This window comes from Malurus melanocephalus, unplaced genomic scaffold (assembly GCF_030028575.1).
Source record: "Malurus melanocephalus ecotype Western Australia unplaced genomic scaffold, MMel_1.1 scaffold_516, whole genome shotgun sequence".
Taxonomy (NCBI): domain Eukaryota; kingdom Metazoa; phylum Chordata; class Aves; order Passeriformes; family Maluridae; genus Malurus; species Malurus melanocephalus.
Window position 1 is genome coordinate 180329 of NW_026623748.1, and position 19849 is coordinate 200177.

The 19849-nt window shown below is 41.6% G+C and overlaps 1 protein-coding gene across 11 annotated transcripts in view; it reads right to left on the reverse strand.

Annotated features, from left to right (window-relative positions):
* TNRC6C (trinucleotide repeat containing adaptor 6C) overlaps positions 1 to 19849 on the reverse strand; it is a 100215-nt gene that overhangs the window by 48177 nt on the left and 32189 nt on the right. For all 11 annotated transcript variants that reach the window (XM_057381584.1, XM_057381585.1, XM_057381594.1 and 8 more), the window contains one exon: positions 7646 to 7975. In XM_057381584.1, coding sequence (XP_057237567.1) covers positions 7646 to 7975 — 330 coding nt within the window. The remainder of the gene's footprint in view (positions 1 to 7645; positions 7976 to 19849) is intronic.

Sequence of the window (19849 nt, forward strand, 5' to 3'; positions counted from 1 at the left end):
TTTTCCTTCTCCATGTGAAAAATGCTAATCACTGTCAAAGAGATTTGAAGCAGCTGATTTATTTTTCATGCTCTGCTGCCCGATGTCAGATAACATACACAATACAGAAAAATTCGTTCCAAAGATTAGTTTACTGATGAGTTTTCACCATAATTTTTCAKTCATAATGCCCACATTTGGGCTACACAGAGCACTTCTCTGTATTCAAAGCATTATATGGAATTGTTGAAAATTTAGATGGGAGACAAAACTCTCCACTTTGTGAGACTCAATTCCCACAGCCTTCCCATGACTGCAGTTCTGAAAATGTTCATCTCCAGGGAATTATCCAGACAGCACCACAGGCTAAATTTCATCTCTGTGCTATCTGCTACATCGATGTCCTTGTGTGATGTTTTAACTTCCTTTTGTCAAAATACACACCTGGCACCAGTGACCTTTGGGAACACTGCCTGATTTCCAGGGCCACAGATCACACACAGATGCTACCAAATGCTAAACAAAGCTCTGAGGAACAACATGAGAACACAGAAACATAATCACCTCTTACACCTGTACATCCCCTTAGAGCATGAACTCAGTGAGACTACTAGCAAAAAATGAAATCAACCCAAATTCTGGTAATTTTCCCATGTTTTGATCCCACTAATAGGAAACTTTTCCACAGCCACATTACAGAAATGTGAGCACAGCAATGAAYTGGTCTGCAAATCATGGCCCAAAAGTGTGGAAGGATTGAAGCTGTCAGGAGTTTCTTTGCAGGAATTGTAAAACAAAGAAGTAGCATGAAAAGCCARTTCCTGTATTTCCAAAGAAACACCACTACACTGCTTTCTTCATTCCAGATCAACACCCATGACACAACGAAGCACATCTCCCAGGTATTATGGAGAACACTCTTTTTTAAAAAGTGCATTTTCTATATAAAGTGTGAAATTATATACATAGAAAGTGTGCAAACACAATGAATAAATATTACCTAACTTCTACTTTACAGCTTTTAGTGTTTTAACTATTACACATGAAAAACTCTACTCTGGCAGATCCAGAATAAATCCATTCGTAAAGTTTCTGGTTTTAATTGTGTAACATTCCAACTAGAAGTAAAAACCCAGCAATGTTTTGCCAGCAAAGATATGCTGCTAATGAAATTACAGAATATGGCCCCAAAGAGATGAATTTCAGCAAATCATTTCCATAAAGGCCCTTTCCACATGTGCTTTGTTTGTCAAAGCTCAGCCTGTTTGCAGTGCCTCCAGGAGATCAAGCTAAATCTTATTTCAGACATTCGAAATTAAACTTTACTAATRTATTTCAGAACTTTTTGGCATCTGCATGCCTCACCTACAGCCATCACAAATCACAATGAGCTGGACTGCTCATGCTGAATTGTTCAAGCATGACTTTTGCAAGAAAGTCTCTATTACTTTGCTGTATCTGATGAAATAACTGTATGTCAAAGCTTATCAGTGTTTTCCAACTASACTGACTGGCTTTAGGAGGCATGATATCTCTCCCTAAAACATTCCTCCAAATCTGGCTTTACAAACATAGCAAATTGCCCAATTAGGGGGAATTYTAAAGTGACCACAGTTAAAGGATTGGATGTTTGGAATGAGTATTGTCAGACATGACTTTAACAGTAAGCACCATTTTTTAACCTTGCTTCCTAAAAAAAATGTCAAAACCAAAGTTAATAGAAAGAGATTATAAGGAGAATTAACCTGACACATAACAGCACTCAGCAACTTCCCGCTGCCCACTTCAAGGTGCACACCATACCATGCCATGAGCATGAATCTCTAAACTGCAGCTAAACAAATCTTCAAAGACAAAATAAACCTTCCAGCTCCAGAGAAAAGAAGAATAAAGTTCAGCACAAAATCTGGCATCAGCCCACAGGAGGAAAAGAAATCTCTGTCTGTAACTGCTGTCAAATTCTCACTTCACAGCAAACAACAGAGAGAACAGATTAAGAAAGTAACTCGAGTTTCCAAATGCTGGTGTGTTTACTCATTCTGATTACTGCAGGAATTACTTTCTRTCATTTCTCTTTGGACTTTAGAAACAGATGAGATGGATCTGTTCTGCAAAATACTCTACCTGCCAATAAAAAGATGGGCACAAGTTCCACCCTGACTCCTGCAGGACATGGTAGGTTGCTTTTGAGTTGACAGATGGTGGTTTCACACTGCTGAATTTCAGGGAAGTCAAAGGCATCTTGGAGAAGAACTGATTACTTCTTTTGATCCCTGTTCTTATGATCATAAAACACACACTGGTTGCCTGGAGACTCACATATAAAATTCATCATTTGTAAAGAAACTAAGAAATCCATATTATTTGTTATTTTTAATCTCTCGTGGTGGCTTCCAGAAATGATCCTAATTCTTTTAGATCACGTGGCAAAAGACCATTGCATTAATTCAATTAATGCCCCACACCTTAATGAGGGAAGTTAACTATTCACCTGTTTAGTGGAATTAGTTGACAAAGCAGGAAGAGATAAAAAGCCCCATCTTTAAGTAAAAATAACAAATTAGTTTAGATAATAGAACACTGCTCATAAATTAGARATACAGCTTTCCTTCAGTGTAATCCTAGAAAGGATTACAGAGGGGGCAGGTCAAGAACAAGCTCTGTAGCTCAAGACAGAACTTCCAGACAAATAACTATTCTACTTGAGTGTAGTAGAATAGTGTGAATTCTACTAGAATGTAGTAGACCTCACGAAATAATTTCATAATTGTTAACAATTAATAAAACACTATTTTCAAGGGGTAAGATTTCTRAAATAYTCTATGCAATTTGAAATGTTTTAAYTTTGTAACAGTTTGTCTAGTTAATGCTTTAGAAATTCCTTTAAGAGAGAAACAAAAAAATCCCTATTCTCATCCCCTTCACTGATACATCCAGGTGATAAACCTGACAAAGWATATATTAGTGGCCATTAATTCCCACTTGCCTTACATTGGCAGAACATCCTWTTTAATTCATGACATTGCAGTTAAGTTCTGATAAGTGTTTTGGATAGGCCGAGGCAGTAGATAACAGGCCCTGCTGATAAGAGAATAAAGAGATAGACCAGTATGATTTTTAGAGTGGAGAGACTGGCAGTGACTCTTTAATAGCATTCCTTGTATCCAGATAGTTATAAATAAGGCTAGAAAAGATGCATAATTACAAATTACCTCTGAAGGGATATGGCCCTRTAAGAAAAAATATAAAGTTACACCAAGCATGTTCGGGATATAAGAAGGAATGCAGGAAAAACTCATTCTGATTACTGCAGGAATTACTTTCTATCATTTCTCTTTGGACTTTAGAAACAGATAAGATGCATCTGTTCTGCAAAATACTCTACCTGCCAATAAAAAGATGGGCACAAGTTCCACCCTGACTCCTGCAGGACRTGGTAGGTTGCTTTTCAGCTGACAGATGGTGGTAGGACAATCATGTAGGACAATCCTGACTCTGTGATTACACCAGATCATCCATAAAAAGGTGTTATTGTTGTTAGAGAAGGCAGACTTGCTTGGGCAGRACCCAGCCCAGGTGTGAGGGGCTCTGGTCAGGCAGTGAGGGCAGGAGAGAGCCCTGAGCATGGCTGCATTATTCCCTTTACACTGTGAGGATGCCCAAAAAAGCCCCTGCTGTGATTCCTCTCCCACACTAAAGGTGCTGTTCAGGCAGACAGAATTCCTGTCTGCATGTGGCTCAGGTACCTACACCCACTCTTCTGGACAAGTCTGATTTTTTTGTTCCTTCCCATCATTTCCCCAGTGAACTTTTACCTGCAAAGACTCTTTAATAAATGAAATACCCAGAGAGTCAGAGACTGACATTTAAAGGAAAACAGTTCCTACTGATGCTAAGAGGAGAAAGACAAAAAGCTTCCTTTCAATAAAGTATTCTCTTAGTGAGATTCCTCCTGTTTAAAATACTTTATTTTCATATTCACAGAAATATGATGATTTTGAATAAGGTTTCAGGGATAATTCTTATGTTTACAGGATATRAAATTCCCTATTTTTTTCTAAATCTAACAGTCACTCAAATCCTAAGAGCTGAGATGAAAAGGCTTTGGCCTTCCCTGGGTTCTCTTCCCACTTCTTTGCTCTTTATGCTCGACAAGATGAAAACAAAGCCTGTATGAGAGACTGAGTAGGACTGTGAATATGTGCAATTCATGGCTACAAAGGTCTCTCAGGAGAGAGCTGCTTCTCTCTTGGCCTCTCAGGGCAGCCRGGCACAGAGCTGCTGTCATTATAAGCCGAGCTGAACATTTATTTTTGCCTCCTGTGTCTGCAGTCAGTAAATGAGCTGATGCTCCACCTGCTGGAAAGAACTATGTGAGCTCCAGAAKTCAGCAAGTCCCTTCTGTGTGGAAAAGGCCATCACTGAAATCTCAAAACACCWTCTTGGGTCAGCACACAAAAAGGGAGYYAARATTTAGCTCATTTAAGACCTTGTTMCCTGCTCCAAGAACTSTGTGCAGACCTTGTGGTGGCTTTGAAAGCTTTTGGACTTTACAGAGTAAACAGAACCAGGACAATTGTGACTCTGTGCACAAAGTGCTACTGGGTAATTAAAATTGAAGGTTTAGATTTCAAGYGAGGATTAAATCATTTACTCAGAGSGTAKTAAGGCCAGAGGAGGCCATGAAGATGCTCCAAGGGCTGGAGCCCYTCTGCTCTGAAGCCAGGCTGGGAGAGCTGGGGGTGCTCACCTGGAGAGGAGAAGGCTCCATGGAGAGCTCAGAGCCCCTTCCCGAGCCTAAAGGGGCTCCAGGAGAGMTGGAGAGGGATAGAACAAGGGCAAATGGCTGTAAGCTGAAGAAAGGTGGGTTTAGATGAAATATTTGGAAGGAATTCTCCTGTAAAGGTGGTGAGACACTGGTTGGGTRGGGCTCGGAGCAACCTGGTCTGGTGGAAGGTGTCCCTGCTCTTGGCAGGTGAGCTTTAAGGTTACTTCAGCCCAAACCAATCCATGACTATGATGCTATGTAATACTTTTGCTAAGGGTTTATCTGGGTTAACTTGTTTGGGGAAATAATATTAAGCTGAAAAATTACTGCATTGTTCCTTTTCCTCTCATTTCTACTGGCTTTTAATGTACTCTGAACTTTTCCAATGGTAACATAAAAGTAGCAAAAAAATAAAAACCCCCGAAGTAATTCAACAGTGTAAACCATCTGCTGAGGGTCGCCAGACTGACAAACTACACATACTGCAAGTTAAAATAGGAATTGGGAAAAAAATAAAGCCTCAAGGTAGAAATGCATCTGGCAAGATCAAAGTCAGACAGCTCATACTACACTCTTACAAGCCAAGTTCTTTTATGAGTTATGTTATGATTTACAGTGGACTTTGTTTCATTAAACTCAAACACAGATGCTTCAGATACATCTATAATGATGCCTGGAAGAAACCTCATCCTGACCCTCAGGCAGCCTGAGCCACTTCAGTTGGCTGCTCTGTGTGTCCCACATAAATAATGACAAGAGGGGCAGCTTCAATCTCTGCTCCCCAGGACCCGAGGAAATGGCTGGAGCTGTGCCAGGAAGGWTTGGGGTGGGTATCAAAGGTTCTTSTGTCCCCAGAGGGTGCTGGCACTGCTCAGGCTCCCCAGGGAATGGGCACAGCCCYGAGGCTGCCAGAGCTCCAGGAGGGTTTGGACAGTGCTGCCMGGGATGCACAGGGTGGGATTGTTGTGGGGTCTGGCAGGGCCAGGAGCTGGACTTGGTGAGCCCTGYGGTCCCTTCCAGCTCAGGATATGCTATGATTCTGTGATTCCAGCGTTCTGAAATTAAAATAATAAACATATCTCCAACACTGAACATTAGTCTGACAGTTAACATACATCTCCCAGTCCTGAAGAAGCCAAGAATGTCAGAACCATCCCTGATGAATTAGGATTCACAAGAAAGATTAAAAAAGTTAAAAGACTGCTGGGAAATGATTACTTTCCATCTCACTAAAGCCAAATACTTGAGAATACAGAAGCAGAACCTCTTCTCTCCCTAAAAAAAGGAACCATTTTAATAAATAATCAATTGTTTCRTTTTGTCTATTCAGTTTTGGGTTTCTGGGGAGCAGCTGAGTGATATTTTCAAATGTATTTCGATAACCACAGAAGCTGTAATTTCAGAGAGAGATTATTTTCTTATCTAACTAAAACTTTTAAGTACAACACCAAAGAATTTTCTCTGTTGGAGTTCTGCTCAGCAGCAAAAATAGWGAAAGATTCACTAACGCCCAAAGGGAAAAACTGCAGACAGTTCAGATCCAAATTTTGTGATGTTTGACAGCGTTAATGAGTGATAATGAGCAACACTTGAGATCATACAGAAATGACTAATACTCAAGATATCAAAACCCTCCTTTATGATTTAGTCCAGATCACTTTTTTAAGCTATGGATAACTGTATGCCAGAACAGTCCCTGTTTTTCCTGACATGGCATCCACACACAGTAGAGATTGGAAAGGGGATGTGCACCACTGAGCTCATCTCCACTGCAGAGCTTCCACCATCCCCAGCACAGAAGGGCAAATAAGAAGAGAGCTGCTTATTTCCCATCAGCAGCTTCAGGAAAATTAAAGTTGGCGAGGAGACTTAGTCCTCAAGATCCCATTTCCAACAGCCAAAGGAAAGCCCCTGTGCCTGAGACCCCGCCCCACTGGGTCCAGCTCTGGGGYTCCCAGCATCAGGAGCTGCTGGAGCCTGCCCAGAGGAGGCCAAGGAGATGCTCAAAGGCTGGAGCTCCTCTGCCTGGAGCCAGGCTGGGAGAGCTGGGGGTGCTCACCTGGAGAGGAGAAGGCTCCAGGGAGAGCTCAGAGACCCTGCCAGGCCTAAGGGGCCCAAATAGACCCGGAGAGGGACTAAGGAACAAGGGCCTGGAGTGACAGGACAAGGGGAATGGCTTTGCATTGGCACAAGGAAGTGAGATACTGGGATTAAATTGTTCCCTGTGAGGATGCTGAGGCCCTGGCAGTTCCCTGAGGATGCCCAGAAGAGCTGTGGCTGCCCCATCCCTGAAGTGTCCAAGGCCAGGCTGGACATGGCTTGGAGCAAGCAGAGATAGTGGAAGGTGTCCCTGCCATGGCAGGGGGTGGAAATTGATGTTCCCTAATGCCCCTTCCAACCCAAACCATTCTGTGATTCTATGAGTTGCAAAAGACAGAACAAAGTGGCAGAAAGGCTAAAGACACTCAACTACCCTTCCCAAAGTATTATTTTCCTAAGGTGAAAATAACAGTTGAGAATACAAGCAAGCAAAGGCATAAAAATGTCACAACAGAACATAGGAAAAATTCCTATTCCTTATTTACAAACATACAAAACACTCTTTAAGAAGCATTAAAATTGTTAAAATGATAAATCAAATCTTRTAAATGCCCAAATTAATGCTTCCGCAAGAATGATCACTAAAAATTTACATTTCCTGAAAACACGTTATAGCTACCAAAGAAACACATGGGGAAAAAAGAAACTGGAGAACCCCACACATACGAACAAACAATAAAACCTTTTAGAAGCGGATGTTAGAAATGGCACCTTCTGTAAGAATATCAGCAATAGCACAGGAATTTGAAAACAACCCTTAACGCCCCTTTGTGCTGCCCAAGGAGCTGCTGCTCTTACCTGGCTGGGCCTTGCCGGGATGCTGCTGTCCCCCTGCTCCCTGCTGCTGCGGAGGAGGGCTGGCTCCCGCTGCTGCCGTGCCTGGCGCTGGGCCGGGGGCGCTCAGAGCCCCGGCGGGCAGTGGCTGCCCCCGCTTTAGGAGCTGCTTCTGTTCCTGCTGGCGGAAGCGGGGAGGCACCTCTCGGGGCAGGTAGCGGGACGCCGCAGGCTGCTGCCCGTTGGCAGACGCGCGCTTGCCATTGCTGCTGTTGGTGAGAGTGCTGGTGGAAGTACTGGTACCGGTACCGGCAGGTTGGGGCTGGCTTAAACTGGTCTTAATAGGTTCTGGCACTACAGCAAAAGAGAATAATAATCATTGTTTTAGGATCTGGAAAGTTGTGGGTAGGTTTGGTTTTCTTCTTTTTTTTTACTGTAACTGAGCAAACTGATGTTTCACAGTCTCCTTAGTGTTACTTTTTGCRTAGGTTTACTTTCTATGATGGTATTGGAAGTTTTTATTCCTTACTGAAACGAATCTTCAGTATGGTTGAAAACAGGAGGGAGGACAACAGAGAGCTGTGACAATTCAGTATTGAACAGAATACACATTTAAAGTGCATGGCACACTGCCGCACCCACCTTGAGCCCCCACTGCCTTTTTAGTTCAGCTCTTTTGGGGGTGACCTTACCAATATTAACATCAAATCCCATGGCCTAAAAACATGCAAACATTTTCAGGCTTCTAATAAGCTTCCAAAGAAGCAGCTAAATKACTTGATCCACCAGCTYATTCAGCACTCACATGAACTTTGGYTTTCTTGTGGTCTTTATCCAAACCYTTGCATCMAACACCTAGGACATCCCAGCCACCAACACCTGCACTCCAGGCATACATCTGATATTCCTCACATTAACCCACCCTGCAAAAAGCCAGCCAGGCCACCCTGGAATGTCCCTGCACACTTGGCAGGAGTGACCAGCAGTGCCAGGTCCCTTTGGGACAGGCAGGAGGGAGCAGGCACSGAGCTGGGGGATGGCAGCCCTGGCTCAGCTCACCTGGCAGCAGCTGACAGAGCTYTTTGGCCACCCAGAGAAACTCTTTGTGCTTCTGGGATGAACAGAATCAAGCACTGCCCCAGCTCACCCCAAACCATGTCCAACAAGTGTAAAATTCCAGCTCACTCACAGARTCACAGACWATGCTGAGTGGGAAGGGACACAAAAGGATCAACTCCTGCCCTGCASAGGACCATCCCCAAGAGCCACCCTTGTGTCCAAAGGAATTGTCCAAACACTTCTTGAACTCTGTCACAGACACTATAAACTCCCACTGTGCCCCTCTCCAGGCTCTGACACATCTGGAAAACCACACAACTTCCACGTTAGCAGTGAACAGCTGAGGCTGGGATCAAAGCAGGGACTTGACCGAGCAAAAATATGCTGAAATGTCTGACAGAACCATCAGCACTTCACTTCTCCACTATGYTTGTTTTGGAACCCCAAACAATTTCAGCTGTGATTGTAACAAAAAGGAACTTGGAATAGAAAAAAAAAAATTGAAGTACCACTAATACCTCAGCAGCAGAGAATAAACCTTCCTTACCTTGTCAAAATATACAGTGAGCTTTGGAAACACACAGTTTATGCTTACTCTCAATAATTAGATAAAAGGASTAATGGAATGCAGAATAATTATTTTCTAATTCCAAATTTGCATATTCAACATGTATGTGAGAACTATTTTGCAACCACAATACAAATAAATATATTGTTCACATGATAGAAAATAAATGACTTAATTTGAATGGTTTTAGCTCCTATTGCTTCTGCTTCAGCAATGTAAACATTTCCCAGTCCTGCCACCATCCTCACCGAGATGCAAACATTTACAAACAGTGAGATCTGRAAGGTTTGAGATTTCTGCAGAAGCTGAAACTGCAAGTCATTTACCACAAGGTTCACCCAGAGCACTGCAGACACGGGCTGATCAACCAAAAATAATCCACCACTCCAGCCAGGAAGATTCTCCAGCTTGGCTGACAGGCCAGGCACACACACCCTGGTGCCAGCAGATGAGAGGGAATGCCAGGGAAGAGGAGGAAAAGGACAAGAGACTGGGAATCACTCAYTGGCACAATGCCAGTAGAGCTGGGATTTGTCTGGCCCCAAGATTTTTGTGAGGAATATTAATTAATTTGAAACGTATTTTAGAGAGCAAAACAGGCTGCTTTTTAAAAAGCATTATAATCTCAGTATTGTAGGTATGTAAATCACATCTGATATTTCCAGAGAAGTGTGCATATATTTATATATATTTATTTATTTATTTTAAAAATCACTAATGAAATTCCATGAAATAGACAACACTTTCCACTTYAACATAAACCAACAAAGCTGTTTCATTGCAAAGGTGAGGCCAGAGAAACCCAACTTTGGTATTAGAGACAATGCTTCACTCTACACATCTGAATCACAGATGAGAGAAAAGAACAAAGAAAGTCAGAATATCTGTACTTTAGAATTAAAATGTGTCTGCATATTCATGCTACTGTTTTTTTCTCTAATCACCACAGCAAAGTAATTTTTATTTTGTACATCAAAATCTCTTTAAGAGTACTTAAATGGAAGCTATTGCAAGAATACACTATCTACAAATCATGGTAGCTGGAAAAAAACTGTTTAATTACACCAGTAACAGGGCATAAAGCAAGAAGAGTGAACAACATCCCACAAACAGATTTGAGCCCCAAATTCCAGCTTCATACCAGGTTGGAATTTAGACTTCAAACACAGCAATAATATTTGGAGAATGTATGTTACAAAGACAATATGACTGTGTTCTACAGTCGCCCTCAGCAATGTTTAAACAGCAATTTTCACTTGATATGCACTGTGAGAAATACCAAATGTTCCAATGTCTGCCCTGGATGCCCTAATTATTAACTGTGGTGTGATACTGGCAATAACAGCATCTTTCTAACCCCTTTAGCCATTCCCCTTCCTGCAGGGCTGCACCCTGAGAGGATTGGTACCCTTTGCAGAACACAAACCATGGCGTTTTCCCCACTGCAGGACACAAAGCAGAGCAGAGCCTTGGCACTGGGAGCTCTGCCTTTAATCAGCCCCAAGGGCTGAGCTGCCAATCCATGGAGAGCCCTGGCAGCCCCCAGCAGCAGTCTGTCCACCCTTTCCCCTGCCAGTGATCCACTGTCACGGCTCATGGCATGTGGGCAGCTGCTGGAAAGCCAGGAATTAAAACGCAGCTTTTATGGCTAAATTTGCCTGAATGTGAAAAATGTTGTTTAAATCGTGTGGGGGAAAGGATTTAACACCGAGTGATTTTCATAACCAGCACGTGATTAAAGAGCTAAAGCAAAAACATTTAAGTAGAAAGCCTCTTGCAAAAATACAATTAAAGGYGTAAAATGAAAGCCTTGAGATTGCTTGCTCTTAAGATGTTTGTGATGGGTATCTGCTTACTCTTCATTCCAAGCTGTACATACACTAAACAATGAGCTTGCTTGTAATAATTATCAGTACTTAATGGTATCTAAACTTCTTAATCCAATTTTACCCAAACAAATCCAATAATTACTCCATATGCTTTTTGATGATTACAATCTCGGGAATCCCAACTGCATAAAAAAGTGTTACGAGCAATTGTAGGTGGATTTTATTAATATAATGAATAGGATCAGTCTAACAGATTTCAATTACAACAATAGCTTTTAAGTACATTTCTATGACATAAGGAAAGAACATGCATAAATGAAAGAAACTGGTTAAGCCACATAATACTGATTTATGGCAGCTTTTTCCTTTCATTCACCTCATTAACATTTCTCTATATTTCAGAATCCCCCACTCCAGCTCTATAAAACTTGCATTTCTAAAGCCTTCGAGGACCAGACATTCCAGAAGAGAAACAGTTAAACCCAGAAATGCATTCTTGGCTGCTACTGTGACAGGATTTATTTACAGCTTCTATTAAACACAGCAGCTCCATTACAAAGTGCTGGATGTGAGGAGAATTTTTGATTATACAATGCCAATGCCTCACTGCGTTAAACATATCATGCCAGTGTATTATTTTTTTCCTTCAGCAATTCGTTCAGGTCATTGTTTGATGGGTTTATGAATACATTACAGGAAACAGATGGATCCCATAATTCAGAGCTATTCTCCCAGCCAATCATATGGGCAATTTTTTTCCTCGTCTTGCTCCCCCCTCCAAATCAACCTTAATGAAGCCACTTCCTCCATGGCCAGTTTCCTGCACACACACACTGCAGCACATCCACTGCTGCTTGAATCACCCTCCAAACACTAAAGGCTTTCCCAATAAAGCTGAGCTGGATCATAATCCCATAGAAACCCCCTCCGAGGTCACACAGAGCGCCAGGAACTTACCCAAGTCGGGTGAAGACAGCCAAAGAACACAGCATTAGAGTTGTTAAAAATACATGTCCTCATTAGTGAGAAACCCTTTTTTATTTGCTCACAAAAGTCTGTTATGGAAAAAAATTCCTGCCCCCCCAATCTACTTTCAAAGGCTGAATTTTCATTTAGCAAATTACCTCCTTTGTCTCCTAAGTGCTGGGATTTGTTATCCACAGTGACATCTGCTGGCAACAGCAAAGGTGCTCAGAACTAGTGCATAAAACCCACTTSTAATGTTTTTGCACAAAAAAATGGCCAATTTTTGGTCTGGATCATCYCTTCCCTCCAAAATCACAAACTTCTGGGAAAAAAAACCTGCAGCAAAGTTACAGKCTAAAGCCAAAATAATCCCAAAACTTAATTTCCACAGCACTCATAATGGCTTTAATAATGTAACCAGAAGCTGCTGTTTGACATCAAAGCCCACACCGAGGGATAAAAGCAGAAAAACACGTGTTATTGTGGCTTTAGAACTTTATCACCACTTATTTAAAGAAATGCCTTGACTTTGTGCCAGTTCCTGATGATATCATTYATCTAACACTCAGAACTCAGGTCTYCTCMSTTCCCCCCTCCATTTGACCTCCCAACTGACCACAGTGCATCTTCTGCTTTCTTTTCCAGACACTTCCTCTCCACTTTCTTCTCTTGTCTTTAACAACATTTCCTTCCTTAGTCTTTCACCATCCCAGTTCTAAAATCTCATCTATTACCCACTTCTGACAGAYTTGCCACTTCTACCAACTTGGACATTTTACACAGAATTTGTTTTTTTTTATTTGCAGGCAACTGGATGTCAGAGTAGAAATTAACAGGAAGCTGCAAAGTTCATGGAAAACCTCTATACTAGTTATTAGGATTTCTCARCAATAGAAGGTCTTACCTTATAAACTGCTGGCTTTGTGCAAAGGTCTGAAATACAGAAGCATTGCGGACTTCACTCTCCACCCACCTTGACTTTGACTTTATAGCAATGTATCCACAAATCCAGCTGACCCCTGACTCCTATCCTGACACTCGTTTGTTCCTCCCTCCCCTCAGACCCAGTCACTTACCTCAGTTCAAACAAGTTCTGTCTGTTTGCTCACATTTCCCACCCGTGTCCCACCAGCCAAAGCTCATTCTATATATCTTAACTATGTAATGGCTGCTGAAATGACATTCTTACTTGATATTGTCATAAGCAAAGTGGGGAAATGTGAGCAAAATGTAAAACTGGTTGAAATGTTCTCTGGGAGAATCAATGGCTTGCTGTCAAAACAGAATATGTTTCAGAATAGATTCCACGGGGACTTGATCCGAGCCTACGCTGTTCAATATTTCGTTAACAGCTGGATGATGGACTAGAGAATATCCTTATTAAATCTGCAAATGACACCAAGATGGGAGAAGGAAGGTGGGGGTGGTCAGATCRCTGTGTGACAGGATCAGAGCTCAGCAGTGATGAACTGGAGAAGTGATGTGACAAAACTACTACAATTCAATAAGGAAAATCACATCATTGGGCAGCAGGAATTAAATGCAGAACAGCAAACAACCCGCCCCACAGCAGTTCTGCAGCAAAAGAAGCAATCTTTTAGCAGTCACTAAACTAAAAAGGAGAAAAAGGTAATCGGAGAGATTGTAAAAAGCCAAGTGGTGTAATGGGATAAATACCAGCTATGAGGCTCAAAGCAACCCATCTAACTTGAGCCTGGCATCACAAAGCCTTCCCTGTCTGCACCCATGGCTGACCACCTCTCTTCAAAATGGAGCTGGACCACATGGAAAGGGTACAAAGGAAGTGGGAATCTGGAATTGGGAATGACCACAGCAGACAGAGGTAAGGGAATAGGCAGTCTGCAAGACACTGAGTACGCTAATTTAAAAAAAAAGAGAAAAAAAATTACAAAGGAAGAGAAGGAAATAATTTGCTCCACCCCACAGTGAATAAGACAAGACTTGCTGGGTTTAAATAGCAGTCAGGGAGATTTAGATTTACATTTCCAACAATAAGGATGATTAAGGATTATCTGCAGACATGATACAGGTTTGGTGATCCTGTCTCAGGGCAAGAGGATGGAATAGATGACCTCTCAAGAACCTTTAGAGCACATTTTCTACCACTCTACATGTAAAACAGAGCTTCAAATCCATCTTACTCAGTTCTCCCACTTCCCTCAGCCATGACAAAGAAATCGTTTTTCTCTCAGGTTGATAGTCACAGTACTCCCTCCAGCTTCTGCAGGTTTTTAAATAAGTTTCAGATGTGGCTTTTGTTCACCAGCCCTACTTGCCATATCCTCTCCATTTTGTTCTTGATTAATGCAGATTTGAAATTGTATCAATTCTGAGTGACATTTTATCCCTTCACCACCATGGTGATTCCTCTGGGTAAGCCCAGCACAGCCCACCCTGAGGCAGAAGTTCAGTGYAGCAAAGGRCCAGAGCYCAATCCTACTGACACAACTCCATAKTCACGAATWGAGCTTTGTTCCTAAGAGCTGGAGAAGTTCCTAATAAAAACATAGATCCTTGAGTACTTCAGAGCTCAGACACAARATTTTGTTTCCCTTTCTGGAACAGCATCTACATTTTTTTTTCTTTCAGATCTTTCAGCAGAGAGGGTGACAAATCYTTCTTTTGACAGAAAGATACAAAACCTGTTTTGGATGACTCAACACATATTTTTAAGTTTTTTTCAATCCTATTCTACATGATTCAGGTTGGTTTCACATGAAGCAGTCTTGTGAAGAATACTTACACTTTCAACGGTTTTAATATTTTCCTCACTGCTTTCCTCCATGTTAGCACTGATTATAATTTTAATTTTAAATTTACAATTAATTAGCTGTTCCATTAAAAATGGTACAGCTAATTAGGTTGATAGGTTGTCATCAACAATAGATTGATAATCCAAAGCAAATATGATGCTCTCCCAGCGCAAGCCAAGCTCTCTCATGTTTATTGAAGGCTCTGAGTGCACACACATGGGGTTTGCCATCAGCTAATTGATGAGCAGAAATTGGACCGTACACATCAGGCCTCAAACTCGGCACTCCAAGCTGGGAATCAGCACTGTGGGCAATGGAACAGTTAAATCCACAGAGCTGCATTCCTGCAGGACGTGAACTGATAACAGATGGTAACTTTCAGGACTTAACAAATCATCTGTTTCCTTTCAAGCGGGAGTTCTCCATCGGGCAGGCGTARGGAAGGCGCGTTTCTGAATCCCTGGAACTCAAATAGCAACATTAATCATGTCCATCTCTCCACACACAGACCTGTCCAAACATTGCCCCCTGTAATGCAACAGATAAATGAATGAATGCACCTAACTAGAAACTGCTCTCTGTCCTGAAGCCTTTGACATCTCAGCACAGGCGTATTTCCTTTAACACATCATCAAACATTTAGCTTGGAATTGAGAATTAAACCCAATTCCCACCTCCAGAACAGGGCAATACACAGGCACTAGAAAGAGAAGTTGGCTATTCTGAAGSAAAATAATGAAGCTATTAGAAGTTTTTAATCACTCGTATTAATAACGTTAAGAAACAACAGCATTAACAACTGTCTGAAAAGGACAGGAGGGAGATAAGAGTCATTGCTGAAATGAATTAGCTAGTGCAGGAAATTATTACTGTAAAATTTAAGTGAGAGGGCAGCTCTGAATGAAGAGAGGGATTCTTAGCAAGTGTTTAGAAATGTTGGCAGAGTGTTTTCAGGTTTCTGATATAAGGCTTTCCTATAGTGTACACTCATCCACAGACAGAGAATCCACTCTTTGTCAGAGTATTTTAGAACATCTGAACTCCACCACCTAGTTTTAACAAGACCCACTACCAAAATCCAKTAAGTTCTGCCCCACCAACAGGACAGGAGAGGCTCACAAACACAATCCCAACAATTCAGGAATGTGGTAAAGGACCACACCACTGCCAGTCATGGGCAAGYGCTCCTCCCTTCACCCACTCTCATACTCCAAACCCTCCTCAGTGTAGCTCCAGGCAATGTAACCCCAGTAGTAACTACACAGTACAAGTCAGAGAAGATAGGCAATAGCTTAAAATTAAACTACACAAAACCAACACTATCATCACTGCAAGTACCAGTGGGAAAATTCAAGCACATAATAACAGATTAAATAACCTCATACAGAACCACATAAGAAGTCTGGGCAGACCCAATAAGTGAATCCCTCAATTTTAAGATGACTGGSTGCACTTAATCTCATCAGACAATGTTTTACATACAGTTTTCATATGCAAAAGAATTTTTYAAAAACAAATTTACAAATGGTGCAGCCATCACACCAGACGTGTTCTTTTTCCTCCTTTGCACAGACCACTTCCAGGCACAGACTGAGGAGTAAATATTTCTTACGGCCAAAACCCAATCATTAAACCATGCATACAAACCCATAAATATGAAAATTCCCAGTAAATAGTACTTTCATAAGAAATTGAAAATGAAGATAATCTCAGTATCCAATGGTTTACTGCATACAAGAGCCTGAAATTTCCTTTGTACCTTTGGACGGTGATGGATCTGCAGGTACAGCCCACTCTTTAGTTGGGGCTTGGAACAGTGTAAATGTTTCCAGTTTCATACATATGTGGTTGGGTACTATAAAGATAGCTCATATCCCCATCGTTTCTGTCCTGGGGTGTCTCTACACAAATCCACTCAGTGGTGGTACACAGTGCACAGACTGTACAGACCTGCAATACGCGCTGTGCCCATGGTCTGTCCACACAAGGTGGATGTTCCTGCAGTTTCAGGGTGTCCCAGGGTACAGCCAGAGCTGGCATCTCACCCAGGATAAGTGGGAACACGAAGAACTCGCACCACATCAGGTACAACCGTTTTTTACACGTTAAGATTTGAGCTGGAGAGAAGGTTAAGAACTCTCTGGGGCTATTTTGTGGAATGCCTGGAAATTGCCAGTRTGTATTTATGGATCAATATCTTCACATGGGGACAGAGAGACCAATGTGTGCAGAACACCTCCTGCACGAGTGCCCAAAATCAGTATCCAGGGAGCCCCAGGCCTGGAGAGTGTGGATACACCCTGGGTTCAACAGCCCAGACACATCACATCACTACACATACACCCATTTTTCTCCTGGGAACCAGAAACACAGTTCCTCCAGGTATTTAATTTCTGTTTTCAGGGCAGCAAGCTGCACTGATATTTAATCCCTTTCAGACATGCCCATGGGAAGCACGCTGTGACTGCCTGCAGATGACAGGGCTGCTGCTGAGATATGAAATGTAATGTTGCCTGACACTGCCTGTGCTGCTGGAATCATGGGACTGGGCACATATGTCACACTGACTAAAGGCCTGTGTAAACACAAAGCCTTGGCTCTCCTGTCATGGACAGTCATGGTCCCAAATGAATATTTTGTGTACAACACTAAAATAGTAACAATTTTGGGGCAACCAGTAACAGGCCTCGGCAATCCTGGCATAACCCTTCCAGTTCACATTCTATCTCAAAAGAAGACTTAATATGTTTATACTATGGCTCTAAAGATAGTATAGAGCTATCTGAGCTATCATTTTAAATCAGTCAGCAGGAAAAACTGAAGCAGAGCCAACAAGAGTGTCCAGCACAGACCAGCTTCCCCGACTCCCCGGGCAGTGTGGATTTATTCCAAGTTTCAGGTAGCATTACCTTGAGAAACTGCATGGAGCCAACTCTGTGAAAGGTAAACCTAAATATTTTGGCCTTAGATGTCAAAATCTTGCGTCCTTGTTAGGATAACTGAAGGTATGTTAATTTATATTTCACAAAATTATTTTGAGAATTATTACTTTGAGTAAGTAGGTTTTTTAACACACAAAACCTGCAGGACATCACTTCAGGAGATTATACTTTTAAAATTTATGATTTTCAATCATAAAAACCTGTTTGGGGTTCTCCATCCCACTTTGGATGCAGTTCCTGGCATTGGAAAGACACAGCAATGTAATTCTTGCCTTCATAAATGAGCAGATGAGAACAACTTGAAGCCCAAAAGGAAGAGTGATCCCTTATTCAGTTAAACCCAATTACATTAAAGTCATGCTCTAGAAATGAAACAAACAAGTGAGTGTTTAAGTGTGTACACAGATCTGGAAGGGGGGAGGGAGAAAGTACACTGAACTCAGAAATGATATTTCCGTCTTTTAATACTTTCTTTTAAACCTAAACATGGCATTTCATAGGCAGTASTGTTTGGGTGGATGAGGTTACCAGTGGCAGCCTCCTTCCTGGAAGCTCTTTCTCCTGAACTAGGAGTTCATCCACCTGACAGACACACTGCACTGGAGAATCTGAAGTAAACTCTTCATTTCTGATTCAACACTGAATCAGAAGCAAACTCTTCATTAATTCATTTTAAGCTGAACAGATATTTTATGTCTCCATTGCCATCATGCATTAATGCCATGCATGAAAAACAGGATTTCAATTATTCAGAAATATGAAGAAAGCAGTTCCAGCAGTTTACAGACCTCTTCCTATCCTATCCTGAATACTTCAGATTCTTCAGGAAATKTTCCTAATGAAAAGCAACTAAAACCTGATGGGGACTCAGCAATCATTTCCCTGCAGATAAGGTGGAGCCAAAGAAAACCCAAACAGCAAAATGAGTTCATTTGCTGAGCACATTGTGCCAGGACACCCCTTCTGTGAGCAACGCCCGAGAAAGCTCCTCCCGAGATTCCAGCACTGTCCAGGAAGGGCAGGCCCAAAGGAAACACTGTGGATCCATCCCATATTTCCAGCGGGGTTGTTGTCCCACTGACAACCCTGGTGATTGGGCTGTCACCATAGCAACTTTCACCAAGAACTCACAATGCACCCAAACGAACTCCAAGCTAAATTAACTTATTGCATGTCACCAGTGAGAAATGACTGTTCAGAGGTAATTTTCTGTACTAATATGTAATAGAGTTAACTCTCTAAATTGAATTAAATTAATTAAATGCCACTCCCAGTAAATCAGATTCTATTACATGAATGTTAAAAGAAATTAAAGATGTTTTAATAAAGATTACTAATAATAACTTAATATTATTACTTCATTTTAATTCAAAAATTCWGCTCAGTTTATTTTAGACACATGTCTCCCCCTCACTAGGAACGAATACCTAATTACTCCACATGCATTACACACAGCTACTTCATAGGARTGGGCTTAGCCTTAGCTACAAGAAGTGACACCAGCATTTTAAGAGGAAATACAGCTTGGTTTAATATGTGACATCCTAAGATTCTTCCTCCCTTCACACTTTTAGCAAATTCCCACACTTTCAGAACCTGTGTCCAGTTTCCTGAGTTTTATTTCTGCTTTTTGCCATAAGCTCAATTGCAAACAAAGATGAAACCACCACRTCTGCCTAGGTGGGGTACAAAAATAACAGCTCTTTGATGGCTCTGCAGATGTAACTAACAATGCATTATTAAGTTTGTTTTTTTAAAGTAAATTCTTGCACTTTGGAATAGGACAGACAGCTGAGCAGTAAATCTAAGATGCTCCCAGTTGCTCATGTAAATAAGAAGTTAGAATTGCCAGCTGATGCTGTTAATGCTGTCCCCATGACTCTGACTTTAACTCATACTACAGACTCACCAAGACATTTTGGGCAAAAATGGGCACTATTTAATAATAATCACTTTTGAGAATACAAATCCCATTATTCCATTTTATTCACTATTTAGTTTTCAGAAAGAAGCTGCGTTTGTGCTGAGAAGGCTGCTGGTGACAGCAGAGGGAACACACGGAACTGCCACATCTGCCACTGGCCACAGGA